Raw genomic sequence first — 13,086 nt, 5'->3', positions numbered from 1 at the left:
AAGCATTATCCCTAGCGTTTTGAAGAAATTATGCAAATGGAAAGAAGGCTTGATTAAATCTGGTTATGAGGAACAGCTCCTAAATAAAAAAGGTGTTCCTTATTGTTCAGATTTGACAGTTTGATTGTTAGAATTTCTACTGCTTAGAGTACAGCTGATGCACTCACTTTTTTTTTGGCAGGATATCTCAATCTTCCAGTGTTCTGTATCTGAAGTAATTTTCTGAAGTAAGGTTTTGAGACTGTATGGTAAATATCTACATAGTTGCTCAAACAATATTACTTTTCTTTCTTTTATTTTTCCTATTCAGAATCTCAAATCTTTTCCCCCATAGCTACTATGTAAATAAAAATTTTAAATGGGATTTCTTCAACCGAGTATTGAAGTGTCTGCTATGCTAAAATGTGAATCACTCAGAAAGTAAAGTTAAAAGTAATTAAACTAATACATAAAGTGACATTCTTCTGAAGAATGTCCATTCACTTGAGACCATATTTTGAGAATGAAGCCAGTGTAACAAATTGAACAAGAAGTAGAATAACAATAGGGTTTGTATCATAAAGTGAACAGAAATCGATTCATACAGCTGTCTGGTAACATGCAAGAGAAAGACAATCTGCTATTTTCCAAATCTATCCAAATCCAATCTATTATTGTTTACAGAAGATATTTTCATTTAAATAAAAATAAATTCAATAAATATATAGGAAATTTCTGTTTGGAGCTTGGTATCATTTGAAAATAAATTTGTTTTGGGACCTTCCATACACAACATTCTACAGTGTTTGACTCTTGGTCATCCAGTATGGGATAGAAGGAAGCCTCTAAAACCTGGTTTGAACACTCACCATAATTTTGTTTACCATTTGTGCTCCAGTTACAAAAATTACACAGTAGCAGGGCCTTCCATGTGTGATTTGTGGTCTGGCAAAAGGTGACCAAGGCCCTGTGACAGGGAGCTGGACTTCTCTTGAGTAGGATCAGTTCTTATAAAATGCTGTTCTCCAGCCTCAGATAGTTTTCCAGATACTCTGAAAGTTCTGTCCGTACTTTTTCAGAAACGTGGTTCAGAAGACTGATTTCACTTGGGGCTATGGTGTTGTTTGCTCATGTTTGTGTCCCTGAGAGCAGAAACTGGTGAGCTAAACAACTTTATGGAAATATAACTAGAGAGCAGCTGTGGGACCCATGGTGCACAGAACTCTCTTCATGCTGGGGCCAGAGTCACCTTCTGTGTACCAGTGCACAGTGCCAGTTGTGTTGAATTTGGTTATGAGTGATACGGCACCTCCTTTGTGAGACACAAATTTGTGGCCATTGAAAAGCCTGATCTAGCTGAAGATGTTTCTGTTCATTGCAAAAGGGTTGGACTAGAAGGGCTTTAAAGGTCCTCTCCAACCCCATTGATTCTGTGGTTCTGTGACTGTATTTTCTTTTCATCACAGTGCTGATTAAATGACTGTTCTGGAAGTTGGTTTGAGGGCCTGTGTATGGAGCTTGTTAGAAATCTGTGGGTTTGTGCTGCCCATTTTCTGACTCTTAGTGCATTCTGGCACAGAGAAGATGGCTTCTCTTCACCTGTGTCTCATCTCTGCCCGGCTGCCACTGGGTGTTTCGTACCATGGCAGGTCAAGTGTGAGTCACCTTGGAGAGTGCTCTTACTAAGTCTAGGCACCAAAACTTGAGTCAGATCTTCTCACCTTGCATATCTTTCAGGTTGCATCAAAACTGGTTTTTTTCACTTCCCTTTAATCCTAGAAATCCAGTATGAATAGGACTATTTTTTTCACGATTGCTGAACTTTCACCTTGTAAGACCCTCATGTCTGTACTTACCTTGCAGACAGTTACCAGTGTGGACTGTTGCTTCAAAAAGGGAAGATAGAAAAGTAACTGATTTTGTAGTAATGCTGTAACATAAAATTGCAAAACAATACACAACAAAATACGAAATTGTTGGCATTTTTAATCTGTGTGATTGTACTCAGTAAACAATCTGCTGTTAACATGCTAAACAAATTCAGTTCTTGATTCAGAGAACTTGCAGTGGAAGTAACTGACTAGACACATGGTTACAGGTGAAGAAAGTAGAAATGGAAAGAAAATATATGTTTGAATAAAATACAGGTATCATTCAAAATGAGTGGCTAAAAGTAGTGATTATGAAGCTAGGAAAAATTTTATATTACAGGCTTTGGAAAATATGTGAAATAATAAAATTGATGTACATGGAGCAACTTGAAAAGTTGATTTCAAACTATACCTTCTGTCATAGTTGGAAGCTTGAAAACAAACAGGGAAGATGTCAAGAAATAGCGCTGTTGAAACAGTGGCCAGAAGAGACTGCAATTACAAAATACTCAAAGGGAAAGATTTATCCAGAGTTTCTAAAGATAGTGATCTGTGAGATTTAACATAATATCCTTGTGGTGTCCAAATCAAAAATAGTGATCTGATGCATCCATATATAACTTTTCTTAAATATAATTTGTATCAGCATTTATTTATTGTGTATAAATGAAGTGATTCATCACAAACTGAAAATGTATTTGTATTTGACTTTATATTCTGTTAAATTCTTCTATTTGATCACACTCTGCTGCTGTGCACTCTGTTAATACTGCTATTGTTAATATTTCTATTATCTAAGAATAAGTGTTTTCCAAAGTAGATGATTTTGCAGTCATTATGAAAACAACAGAATTTTCAATTATATGAAACTACTGGCATTTATCATCACAGCCCTGATGGAAGTTGTGATTCAACTTTTATAAAGCAAGCAAACTTTTATAAAGCTTGAAACACATCCAATACTTACCAGCTTTCATTTTACAGTAAAGAGATTATGCATCCTAAAATGTCATCAGCATTCAAATAATAATCACACCTCAGAATACCTATTATTGGTTACAGACACTTCCCTTCAAGCCTGTAATCTGCCTAAGTAAGAATCAGAGTCTAAAATGATAAGTACAAGGTGTGATGTTTGTTGCTTAGCAGCAGCAGTGAGCCTGGGGCAATCTTGCTCCAGTTACACCTGCCTGGGCAGAGCTCTACTAGGTGTGAAACAACAACTTTTACAAAGATGCACTTTGCATTTTTTTTTAATCTGAAGCATCGCTTCTGTTTGAAATATCCTGTTCTCTTGACTCAGACAGGTCTTTGGATGCAAGGGTCACAGATCCCCATTTGCTTTGAAGCACTGAGCATTGTGAAATTACATCCCTGGAATAGCATTGGTAGAACTTCCAGTAAGAAATGTGGAAACTGGAGAGGAAGTTGAGCATCCCAGACTGGTCACTTGTATAAACATACGGACAGAAAAGAATAGGAAAATAAGTGTACTTGAATCATCATTATCCTGAATTGAATAGAATTACCCTATTTTCCATAGTCAGAAAGAAAGCACAGTAAGATTAATGAGACTCTTCAGCACAGGAAAGAAATAAAATATTTTTTAGATTTTTGTTTCAGCCTTTAAAAATTATTTTTATGAGATATTAATATAATATGCCCACATTTGTCTTGTTTTCCTAGTAGTGTTGCAGTGTGGTGCTTTGGGATTTCTAAAAGGTTATCAAAAGCAGGTAAACATAGTTGCTTCTGTTTGTCAAGTAACTCCTATTTAAGAATTAATTCTTTTTTTCCTCTTTCTACCTCTAGTCTTTTGCAGCATGTATTTCTCTTTTGGAGAATGTGCTTCTGGCACTCAGTGCTGGGTACAGATACTTTCCATTATCACATGTTGGGCAATGCATCTGGGACCTGAGCTTAGACAAAGATGAACAGCCTGTATCCCACATCTTTATCTTGATTTAGAAGAGAGTGTATGTGCCTCACTATTGAGCTGGGTGAGGTCATTGTATGTTCATCTGCATAAATTGCTCCTCAGCCTTTAAAATTGATTGAAACTGATGTAGGTTTTTAATAGTTCTTTCACAGAAAGTTGTATGAAAGAAGTTTTATGTAATTAAGAAATGTTTCTATACTTCCCTCTTTACAGGGATTTTAAATTAAAATTAGGCTTTTCTTTAAACTCCTTATTGATTTTTATTTTTATCAAATTCTTTTTCCTACAAGTTATATCTATTTATATGTATTATTTCTTCTACAGCTTATAGCTATCTCTACATCTATATTTTTCTGCCTCCTATGGTCAAACCAATGGGCTTGCTCTCCCAAGAGCCTTATTTCAGATTTTGTTTCTCAGCATCCTTTAAAAAAACTGCTTGTTTTTATGTTGTTCAATTCACAATGTATATTTTCAAGAGGTGTTGGTGGACAGACAATTTAGTTTTGGACAGACTGGGAATACAACCTATTCACAGGCACAAAAAATTATTGCTAGTCTAATTTTAGAAGCATAGTCAAAACACACTGTTTTTTCTTGGGTTTCTGCTCCCAGTGTCACCTGCTTCTGTGAGGCTGCACCTCCAGGATCACTGTGTTTTGTGATGCTGGTCCTTGGGCCTCTGTTGTCTGTCTGTGCTGTGCTTTGTGACACTGTACTTTGTTCAAGGTTCTCTCTACACAGGATAGCTGTACTAGATCACTGTTCAGTAGTTAACAGTGTATCTTACCCCACAGTTTCACACAGCTGATCTAAAGCTAAAACATCTTTAGAGAAAAGTCATCTGTTGGCTACGCAGCTGTTGAAACTACAAAAAGCTCAGGCCTGCAAAAATCCAGGCAGGTCCTGAGGCCAGTACTGTTACATCACTGTAAAGCCTGAGGCCTTTTAGTAGCAAACCTGTGCACTGAGCCTCTGATGTCCCAAACAGAGAGCAGAAAACCAATATTCTTTTTGCTTAGGTGAGTGAGGAAAAAAGTGTTAAAGGTCAGAGATGGACAATCACCATGCTTGGCTGCATGTGGTTTGCAATATATTCCATTAAAAATCATGACCGGCCCTTTCGTAACCTTTCCACAGTTGACCTGTATGAAGAAGGGACACCAGTACACTAACTTTCATAGTTTAAAAAGTAATAAATGCAATGTGAAGTTAATTAGGTAGAGATGTGGTCAGGGTTGTTTTTTTCCATTCTTGCTATGTTTATAGCATGCACAGAAACTGAGGGAGAAATTCAAACCTGCTAAAGTTTAGAACCAAGTGCACTGATTTTTTAGCATTACAATAGCAAATTCATATGTTTATACAGAGTATTTTAAGAGCAGCCTTCCAAAATTTCTAGTGAGTGCTGTAATAATTGATTATCTGTATTCATATGGAAACAAATTAGCTGTTTTATGTTATCAAGAAGATGCCCAGTTGGTGAAGGATAAAACTTGTTGCCATTGAGGAAGCGAGCAGCAGTCCAACAGGAGACAGTCTTCTCGTAGCCTGTTTGGAAAGCCATTAAAATTAGATTTTCCTAATTATACTGGTTAATGGGCAGATGTGAACAAGGGTAACTAAAGGTTTTACAGTACTTTTAGAGTTGAGGCAGAAAGAATCTTTTTCTTTTGTTGTTTCTCTCCCTGTGATAGATAGGCTTTATGGAAGATTGACCTGGCCAATGGTGCTTACTGTGTTTCGGAGTGCAGTGCATAGTTTCCTTTGTTGTAGAGCATTTTATTTCTCTTAGAACTTTTGTTCAGTTTTGGTCTATACAGACCAATTTTCCTAAAGAAAAGTTCACATTGAAGTTTAGTTCTGAGTGGGTGCTTTTGTGCTCTGATTCAGCAATCCAGTGAAAAGTACAAAAGCCTGACATCTATGAGAGACGGAGGGGAAAACTGTGGGCATGGAGGGAGTAAAGAATCATCGTGGGCAACATGCACTCAGTATAGAGGGCTTTGTAACAAATAATTCTCCAACAGCAAGTCTCTGTTAGTTCAAATGGGAGAGATGAGCAATCACCATTTCCTACTTCAAATTGGAGGGCTGGGCCATAAGAACCATTGAAGTTTAATAAGGGCAAGTGCCAGATTCTGCACATGGGACACGGCTACCCTGCTTGTGTAGACTGGGGAGTGAGAGGCTGCAGAAAAGCACTGTGGAAAAGGACCTGGGGGTCCTGGTCTGTGACAAGTTGGACATGAGCCAGCAGTGCCCTGGCAGCCAGGAGCTGTGGGAGCATCAGGCACAGCACGGCCAGCTGGGCAAGGGAGGGGATTGTCCTGCTCTGCTCTGCTCTGGGGCAGCCTCACCTCCAGGGCTGGGGGCAGTTCTGGGTGCCACAACATAAAAAAGACATTAAACTGTGGGAGAGGGTCCAAAGGAGGGTGAAGGGTCTGGAGGGGAAGCTGTATGAGGAGTGGCTGAGGTCACTTAGTTTGTTCCACCTGGAGAAGAGGAGACTGAAGGGAGACCTCATTGCAGTCTGCAACTTCCTCATGAGGGGAAGCAGAGGGGCAGACACTGATCTCCTCAGTCTTGTGACTGAAGTCAAGAAAAAGGCACAAAGCTGTGTTGGGAGAGGTTTAGTCTGGATATCAGGGAAAGGTGCTACACCCATAGGGTGGCTGGGGTCTGGAACAGGCTCCTCAGGGAAGTGATTGCAGCACTAAGCCTGAGAGAGTTCAAGAAGTTTGAACAGCACACTCAGGCTCATGGTGAGAAGCTTGGGGATGGTCCTGTGCAGAGCCAGAGTTGGACTTCATATTCATCATGGGTCTCTTCCAACTCAGCATATTCAGTGATTATATGGTTTTCTGAATATAGAAACTGTGATGAAGATGTGACTGTTTCTTGCCAAGATAGTTTGAAATATAATTACTGTATCATTTCATCTATGTGAAGAAAGAGCTACAGCTTTTAAAAGCTTCTTCAAGATTCCCCCTAAGTACGATCCCAATTTTCATTCACACACAGACATCCTGATTTTTTTTCTTAAATGAATGAGCAGAAGAGAAAAAAAAAAAAATAGGATAATTCTCAGATACTCTCTCTTTTTGTCTGAAAGCAAGAGCATTCCCAGCAAGGAAGGGACAGAAAAAGAATTTTAAAAACTCTGAAAGATTTCAGGTTAGGAGGAGAAGGTGTCAAAGTTAATCAACTGCAAATCACTGTTTAAGAAATTCTTCCTCCCCTGAAACATCATTGAAGAAGACAAGCTGAGGGCAGACCTAATTCCAGGCAATTTATAAGAATGCCTGAGTACCTTGACCCGCACAATTTGAGCTCTGAATTGTAAATTGTGTATCCAGCTACTTGAGTGGAACCCAGAATTTTGAACCTGTAAAAAACCTACTATAAAAATATCCTTTGCAATAGTGCCCTGCAGGGAAATTCACAGAAGTGATTCAGAAAATACAGCTAAGATAAATGCTTTGGGATATTTTCAGACTAGTTGTTATATGAATATTCCTGAACTGCGGAGGTTGTGTAACTTCAGCTTAAGCTCTCAGAATATGGGACAATCTGGGGACATTTTTTATACAGTTAAAGCTGCAGCATAATTTCCTGAAGGTGAAGTATAAGATTGTGCTCTCAGGGTAGATTGTTCTTTTCACAACTGGCAGCCTGTCCTGTTCAGAAAGGAGTGCTCTGAGAGCAGTCTGTGAGGTGAGGCAACCAACCTGAACTGGTGCCAGCACCCAGGAAATGTTCCAGAGCAGAAGGTTTTACACTGGATCTTCTCCTGATCCAGAGAGCAAGTGCAAAAAATGGATTGCATGGGACAGAGTGGCTTGGTCAGCACCTGGTGTCCAGCCAAGGTCAGCCCGTCCCTAAGGATGTGCTCTACTCATTCACCTGCTTGGCACAAGGATCTTTTGGGGTTCTTTGTTCCCATAAAAAGGAATTCAGTAAACTTAGAAATGGGCATGGTCATCAACTGCTATTGATTTCTTTTTAACATCACAGGTGGCCTAAAAGTAAGAGGGAAGATTTTGCAGAAAAATATCTTTGCTGATATGCACTGAGAATTTGCAGATCACTTGTTTGTTTAGTATATGCAAAAAGATTTAAGAAATCAGAGGTAATTTCTGAATTTTGATCTTACTCTCAGATTGGGAAGCCAAGTATCAGGACCAACATATTATTTAAGGAATTTGAAGAACCTGTTCTTTAGGAGAAAGCTAACAAGAGGTCATTTTCATCATGATGAAAATCTTTTAAATAGGATTATTCTATGAGCCAGATTTTTTTCTTTTTTCTTTTTTTTTTTTTTTTTTTTTTACTTTTAGCAATGTAAAGTAAGTAGGATAGAATGTAATCATAAGTAACTTCCATTAACATTTGGTAACAAAGGTTTCCTGCCATGCTTGCTTGAGAGCTGAAACATTATCCCAATGAAGGCCAGCTTGGACAATTTCCGAGGTTTAGAGGCTGATTCAGGCGTCTAATACAGGATGTATTCTATCACAAGCCACAGCAGTGGAGGAATCTTCAAAAGACTAATTGTCTATCAGTCCTGGAGCATTTAATTGTCACCAAGTTACAATTCACAAAACAAGTGAAAATAAGATGGGTAGTTAATATCTTGCGCTTTTTTTTCTATGAGGAAATGGTATAAAACACCAACTAATCTTAGTGTCAACCCTGACCTTACTGAAATAATGTAGATATACTTTACATTACACTTTACAGTTTTGGATTTGTGTAACTGTCATTAAAATTACCTGATGTTAGACTCTGATGAGGAAACCATTGATTTTTAGGAAGGCAGGATGCTCCATGGTGAATAGTCAGTGTGGGGAAGAGTGGCTACAGTGAAAGCTTACAGATTTAGCTCAGAAAGTTCTAAGATTTCAGCTGTTACATGCAGAAATCTAATTTGGGAAGCTGAGAAGACTTATTTCAGTATGTTAAGCCTGTAGTTTGGGCACACAAAATATTTACTGCAAACATTGCAGAGATTAAAAGAGAAGCTTCTCTGCAGAGGCCTCCACAAACATTCATGCAGTTTAGAAAAGATTCAGTATTTTGATCATAAAATTGACAATGTGGACTTTCAAACTACATGCTAAATAAAGTTCTCCACAGAAGTCCAAAGGCACAAACTTTGTTGGATTTATAACTAAGTGATTACTAAAAAGCTGGAAAGAAATTGCCTTTATATGTCAATGAGCTTACCTACTTTTGTCTCACGCAAAAAACTCATGAAAAAATACTCTGTAAAGGAAGTGCCATTGCATATACTGATAATCCTGCAAAATTCCCCTGGCAAGAGGATTCATTCATTCATTTGCTTTCCAGAAATCAACTTTACAGGCATTAAATAATCTACCTATTACAAAATTCCATGGAAACTTATAAAATTCTTCCCAGTTATGTTTTTTAGCTTCAAACTGATTGAGAGAAAGAATTAATATTGTTGGAGGGAAAAGAGGAAGAATGCTTTTATATATCCAACTGTGCTCAGAATTTGCCATTGTCTCAAAACTGCTCTTTTCAATGCTGCAAGGGATTGAATACCACTAACTTAATCTACTTTGGAAACAAAAAGAAAATGTCTAGAGTTACTTCCTTTATTTTACAAATCCAGCTAGTCCTGGTAAAGATGCCCTAAATTTTCAGGTCTAACCAGACAGAGATTTCTAAGGTGGCAAATGGCAGAAGGCAGCATAGTGGGGTCTGTGGTGTTGTGCCAGCTGAGCAGGCATGCCAGGAGATGGCTTTGTCAGTCCAGGGAACCTGGATCCCATTCTGACCCAACCAAATAGCCTAGATGAAACCCATGGGTACTGTTGGTGAATAGTGCCAGATTTAGTTCTGCTGTTGAAGATGGATTTGCTGTATTTGAACCCAATTTATGGAAAAAGTACTACTGAGTGTAAATGCACAAACTGACCTCCCTGCTTTTATCTGGGAGAACTCCCAAGCACTGCCACCTTCATACCAGCCTTCCAGTGGGAAACCTGGTGGTAGCCATTGCTCTGAAATGTTAATTTCTGCCAGACCAAAGTGTTTTAATTAAGCCAAATGATGTGTTCTGAACAACTTTCATTATGAATTTGGTTCTCTTTCTGGTACATTATTTTCTGAATGCTGACACTGATTTTCAGAGAATGTTTTTTTGAGCCATCCCTTCAGCTGATCTCGGTCAACAGAGTTCCTTGAAGCTTCGAAGTTAATGATGATAAGTTCATACTGATCAGCTGATGATCCTGACTTAGAATTTCTTTATATGCTACACAACAGTGTAAACATATTTTTTACTAGGTTGCACATAGGATCCACCTCTTCCAAAGAGGCATTTTTGCAATGTGTTTTACAGTGTTTTGTGTCCCTGTGTTTTTTTTTTTCTCCAGGCTTTTGAAAAAGGAAGAAAATTTTATTTTTATCCCTCGTTCCCGTGAAGAGCTTCCAGAAAACTTTCCAAAGGAAATTCCTGGGATCTGTTACTTCCTGGAGGTCAGAAGTGGTCAGAAGCCGCCAAAACCTTCCGTCCCATCTGCCAGAGTGAGAAAGGTGTCTTACAACATCGGCACCATGTTCCTCCGGGAGACCAGCCTATGAGGCCTGCTGCAGATCAAAGACTTGTCAAAAAAGCACAAGCCCAGAACTGGGTCATGACAGGGGAGTTGGAGGTTCTTTGTGTTTCACTGCCGCCTTCTGAACAGGCAGTAGAAGCTCCATGTAATGTCAGGCAATAATCATTTCAAAAGGTGGGTAACTGCTGTTGGGAAACAAAGTGGAGATAGGGAAAAAATATTAAACAATGTACTTCCACTTCCAGAGGAATTTCTTTCATAAACTTCAGTCTGGCCCCTCTATGGCAAACAAAACAACGAAGCAAAACCCCAACTCTCAAATTAGAGGTTGGTCTTGTTTTGTGCAGAAAGGATGATGGTTCTCTGTAGATTTGCACCAGCTAAGCAGAATTGAGAGTCAGTTCTGATTATGCATTTCTGTATTTAATGTGTTCTTCAGTAAGGTAATGATGTTTTTTAACTTTATGAACAAGCATTTCATACATATACTGTAGAGCTATTGTAACCTTCCTGGCAGGAGGAATTATGACTCAATACAAATATTGTAGGAATTTTACCTATTTTTATACATATTTCACTTTCTGGATAATTACATTCCACATACTGTAAGCTGAGTGAGCTTAGATAGCTTTTCAGAAGAAGTTACTGTATATTTCATACATTCTACCTATCAAAACTTATTGTTATACAAGTGGGAAGAAGGCATTTCTTGACTTTTTTGGCAACAAAAAAAAGAATCAATATTTACAGAATAAACCCCCCACTTTGATAAATCACTTTATCTGGTTTTTATGCTAAAGCTTTAGATGAGCACTGTCTTCTTATATAAAATAATGTTCAGTATTTGTCCTACAGTGTTGTATGTCCAGTCCTTCCAGGACAATGTAAACAAAGTTCAGAAGATCAATGTATGGACAAACAGAAAAGTTCTCTTGTTTTCCCTCTAAATTATCAGCCAAACTGATCTTCAGTAAAAGCCCTGAAGTTCTCTAAAATTTTGGTCTTGTGAAAACTTATTCTGAGGAATTCCAGCGAACACTGGAAGATCTCTGGATGGTTTTCCACATTTTTTTAAAAGGACTTGTGCTCCTAGTCCAGATTGATAGTTGAAAATCCATTCTGTTAATAATGATTGTTCATTTGGAAACCTCCTCTATTGTTGGATTGGCTGAAAGTCCCCTGCTTTATCTAGCTGACATCAAAAGAACCTCAAAAAGGGAAAGGCAGTACTTTTCCAGGTTTAATGCAAATGGCAGGTCAAGATTTTTGTTAGTCCAAGACAATTAAAAAAAAAAAGAAAACAAAACCAAAAACCAAACAAAACCAAAACCAAACAAAAAGAATTTTTAAAAGGCCAATTCTTTGCTGTTCAAAATTAATACAGTATTATTGTTTTCAATTAATCCAGTTCAAGCAACATGTGTATCTGGAACATTTTCAGGCATTTTTTTTTTCTCGGGTTTTCTTTTTCACAAGTAGTGGTGGTCAGTTTTCCTCTGTGGGTGTTCTGCCTTTGGATCCTGCTGGGGTGGGTGATGTTGTTGTGAGCTTGCAGATTGCTAGTTAAAATCTGTGCCGTGGTTCCAAAGTGGCTTAGCTGCACGTGGGCCTTTAATCACTTCAATCAAAGATAAGGCTCAGCAGCAACTAGGAGGCATAAGATGCTCTGCATTTCTCTAATTCAGAACAGAAATGAGTTTGCTTATGGATTTAGTAGTCACAACATGAGGCATCTCTTGAAAATAAGTAAATAACTTTCACCACATTTCAGGATTGTCCCGCTGGATCTTTCTGTGAAGGGAATGACAGTTCTCTATTTCTCCCCTTTGACCAGTAGCCCCTGTGAGTCAGCATAGCACTGCTAGCCTGTGCTGAGAATGTTTCAGGATTCTTTTCCATGATGCCTTTCTGGATGAGAAAGGACTGTCTTGAACCTTCACCGACTTCAGCAGACAGACAATGTCTGAACTTATTGTGCAGGGATGAGTTCTTCCTTGTGTAAGGAGGGTAGATGCATGGGAATTAGCCCCAAAATCTATTTTAATGCAAATTTGCTCACTTTCTAGTGGGATACTGATGTTAAAGATTTCTTCCATTGGTATTAGAGCATTGTTGGGATTAGAGTTGTTATTTTTTCATCTACCTTGATAAACAGCATACAGAGTTTTGTGGTCTATCTAAAAAATTACTTTAAAAAACTGTTCAATTTGAGATTGTGAAATTTCCATCCAAATTACAGATCTGAGAATTTCCTGCACAGGATGACAAGTTTTAGCCTATAGCCATTAGTTTGCACATACACAGGATGTAGCATGCATTTTTTTACCCTGGGAACACCAGTGAGATGTGTAAGAATCAGAAGTGGATCAAAGTTCATGTTTCACCACTGAAACAGGAATGTCACTTCCCAGCTAATAAATCCATAGTTCTGATGTCATTACTTAGTTCCCTAGAGTGAATTTTTTTTCAGATAGGCATTAGTAGATTTAGATTTCAGTCTGACTTCTCTGGCACATCTTCATTGTTCAGTAGTTGCTGATGTCAGAGTCCCAGCCTATCTGGCCAACTCTTTTTCTCTTCTCACTGCCCACACTCCTATGTGAAGAGTACAAATTTAGAGGTTTAGACCAAAAGTTTGTAGTTTGATATCTTGTCTCTTACAGTTGTTAGTAAGAAGTGTCTAGGTTAATCCTGCACCTGATCTTGA

The 13,086-nt window shown here is 38.3% G+C and overlaps 1 protein-coding gene across 1 annotated transcript in view; it reads left to right on the top strand.

The window, feature by feature from the left end:
- GUCY1A2 (guanylate cyclase 1 soluble subunit alpha 2) overlaps positions 1–12,317 on the top strand; it is a 137,050-nt gene extending 124,733 nt beyond the window's left edge. The window contains exon 8 of the mRNA XM_058825719.1: positions 10,197–12,317. Within this exon, the coding sequence (XP_058681702.1) occupies positions 10,197–10,404 (208 nt within the window). The 3' untranslated portion in view covers positions 10,405–12,317. The remainder of the gene's footprint in view (positions 1–10,196) is intronic.
- The last annotated feature ends 769 nt before the right edge of the window (positions 12,318–13,086 follow it).

The sequence above is a fragment of the Ammospiza caudacuta genome, chromosome 2 (assembly GCF_027887145.1).
Source record: "Ammospiza caudacuta isolate bAmmCau1 chromosome 2, bAmmCau1.pri, whole genome shotgun sequence".
Lineage (NCBI taxonomy): Eukaryota > Metazoa > Chordata > Aves > Passeriformes > Passerellidae > Ammospiza > Ammospiza caudacuta.
Note: the sequence above shows the minus strand (reverse complement) of the source record. Positions and strands in the feature narration are given on the sequence as shown.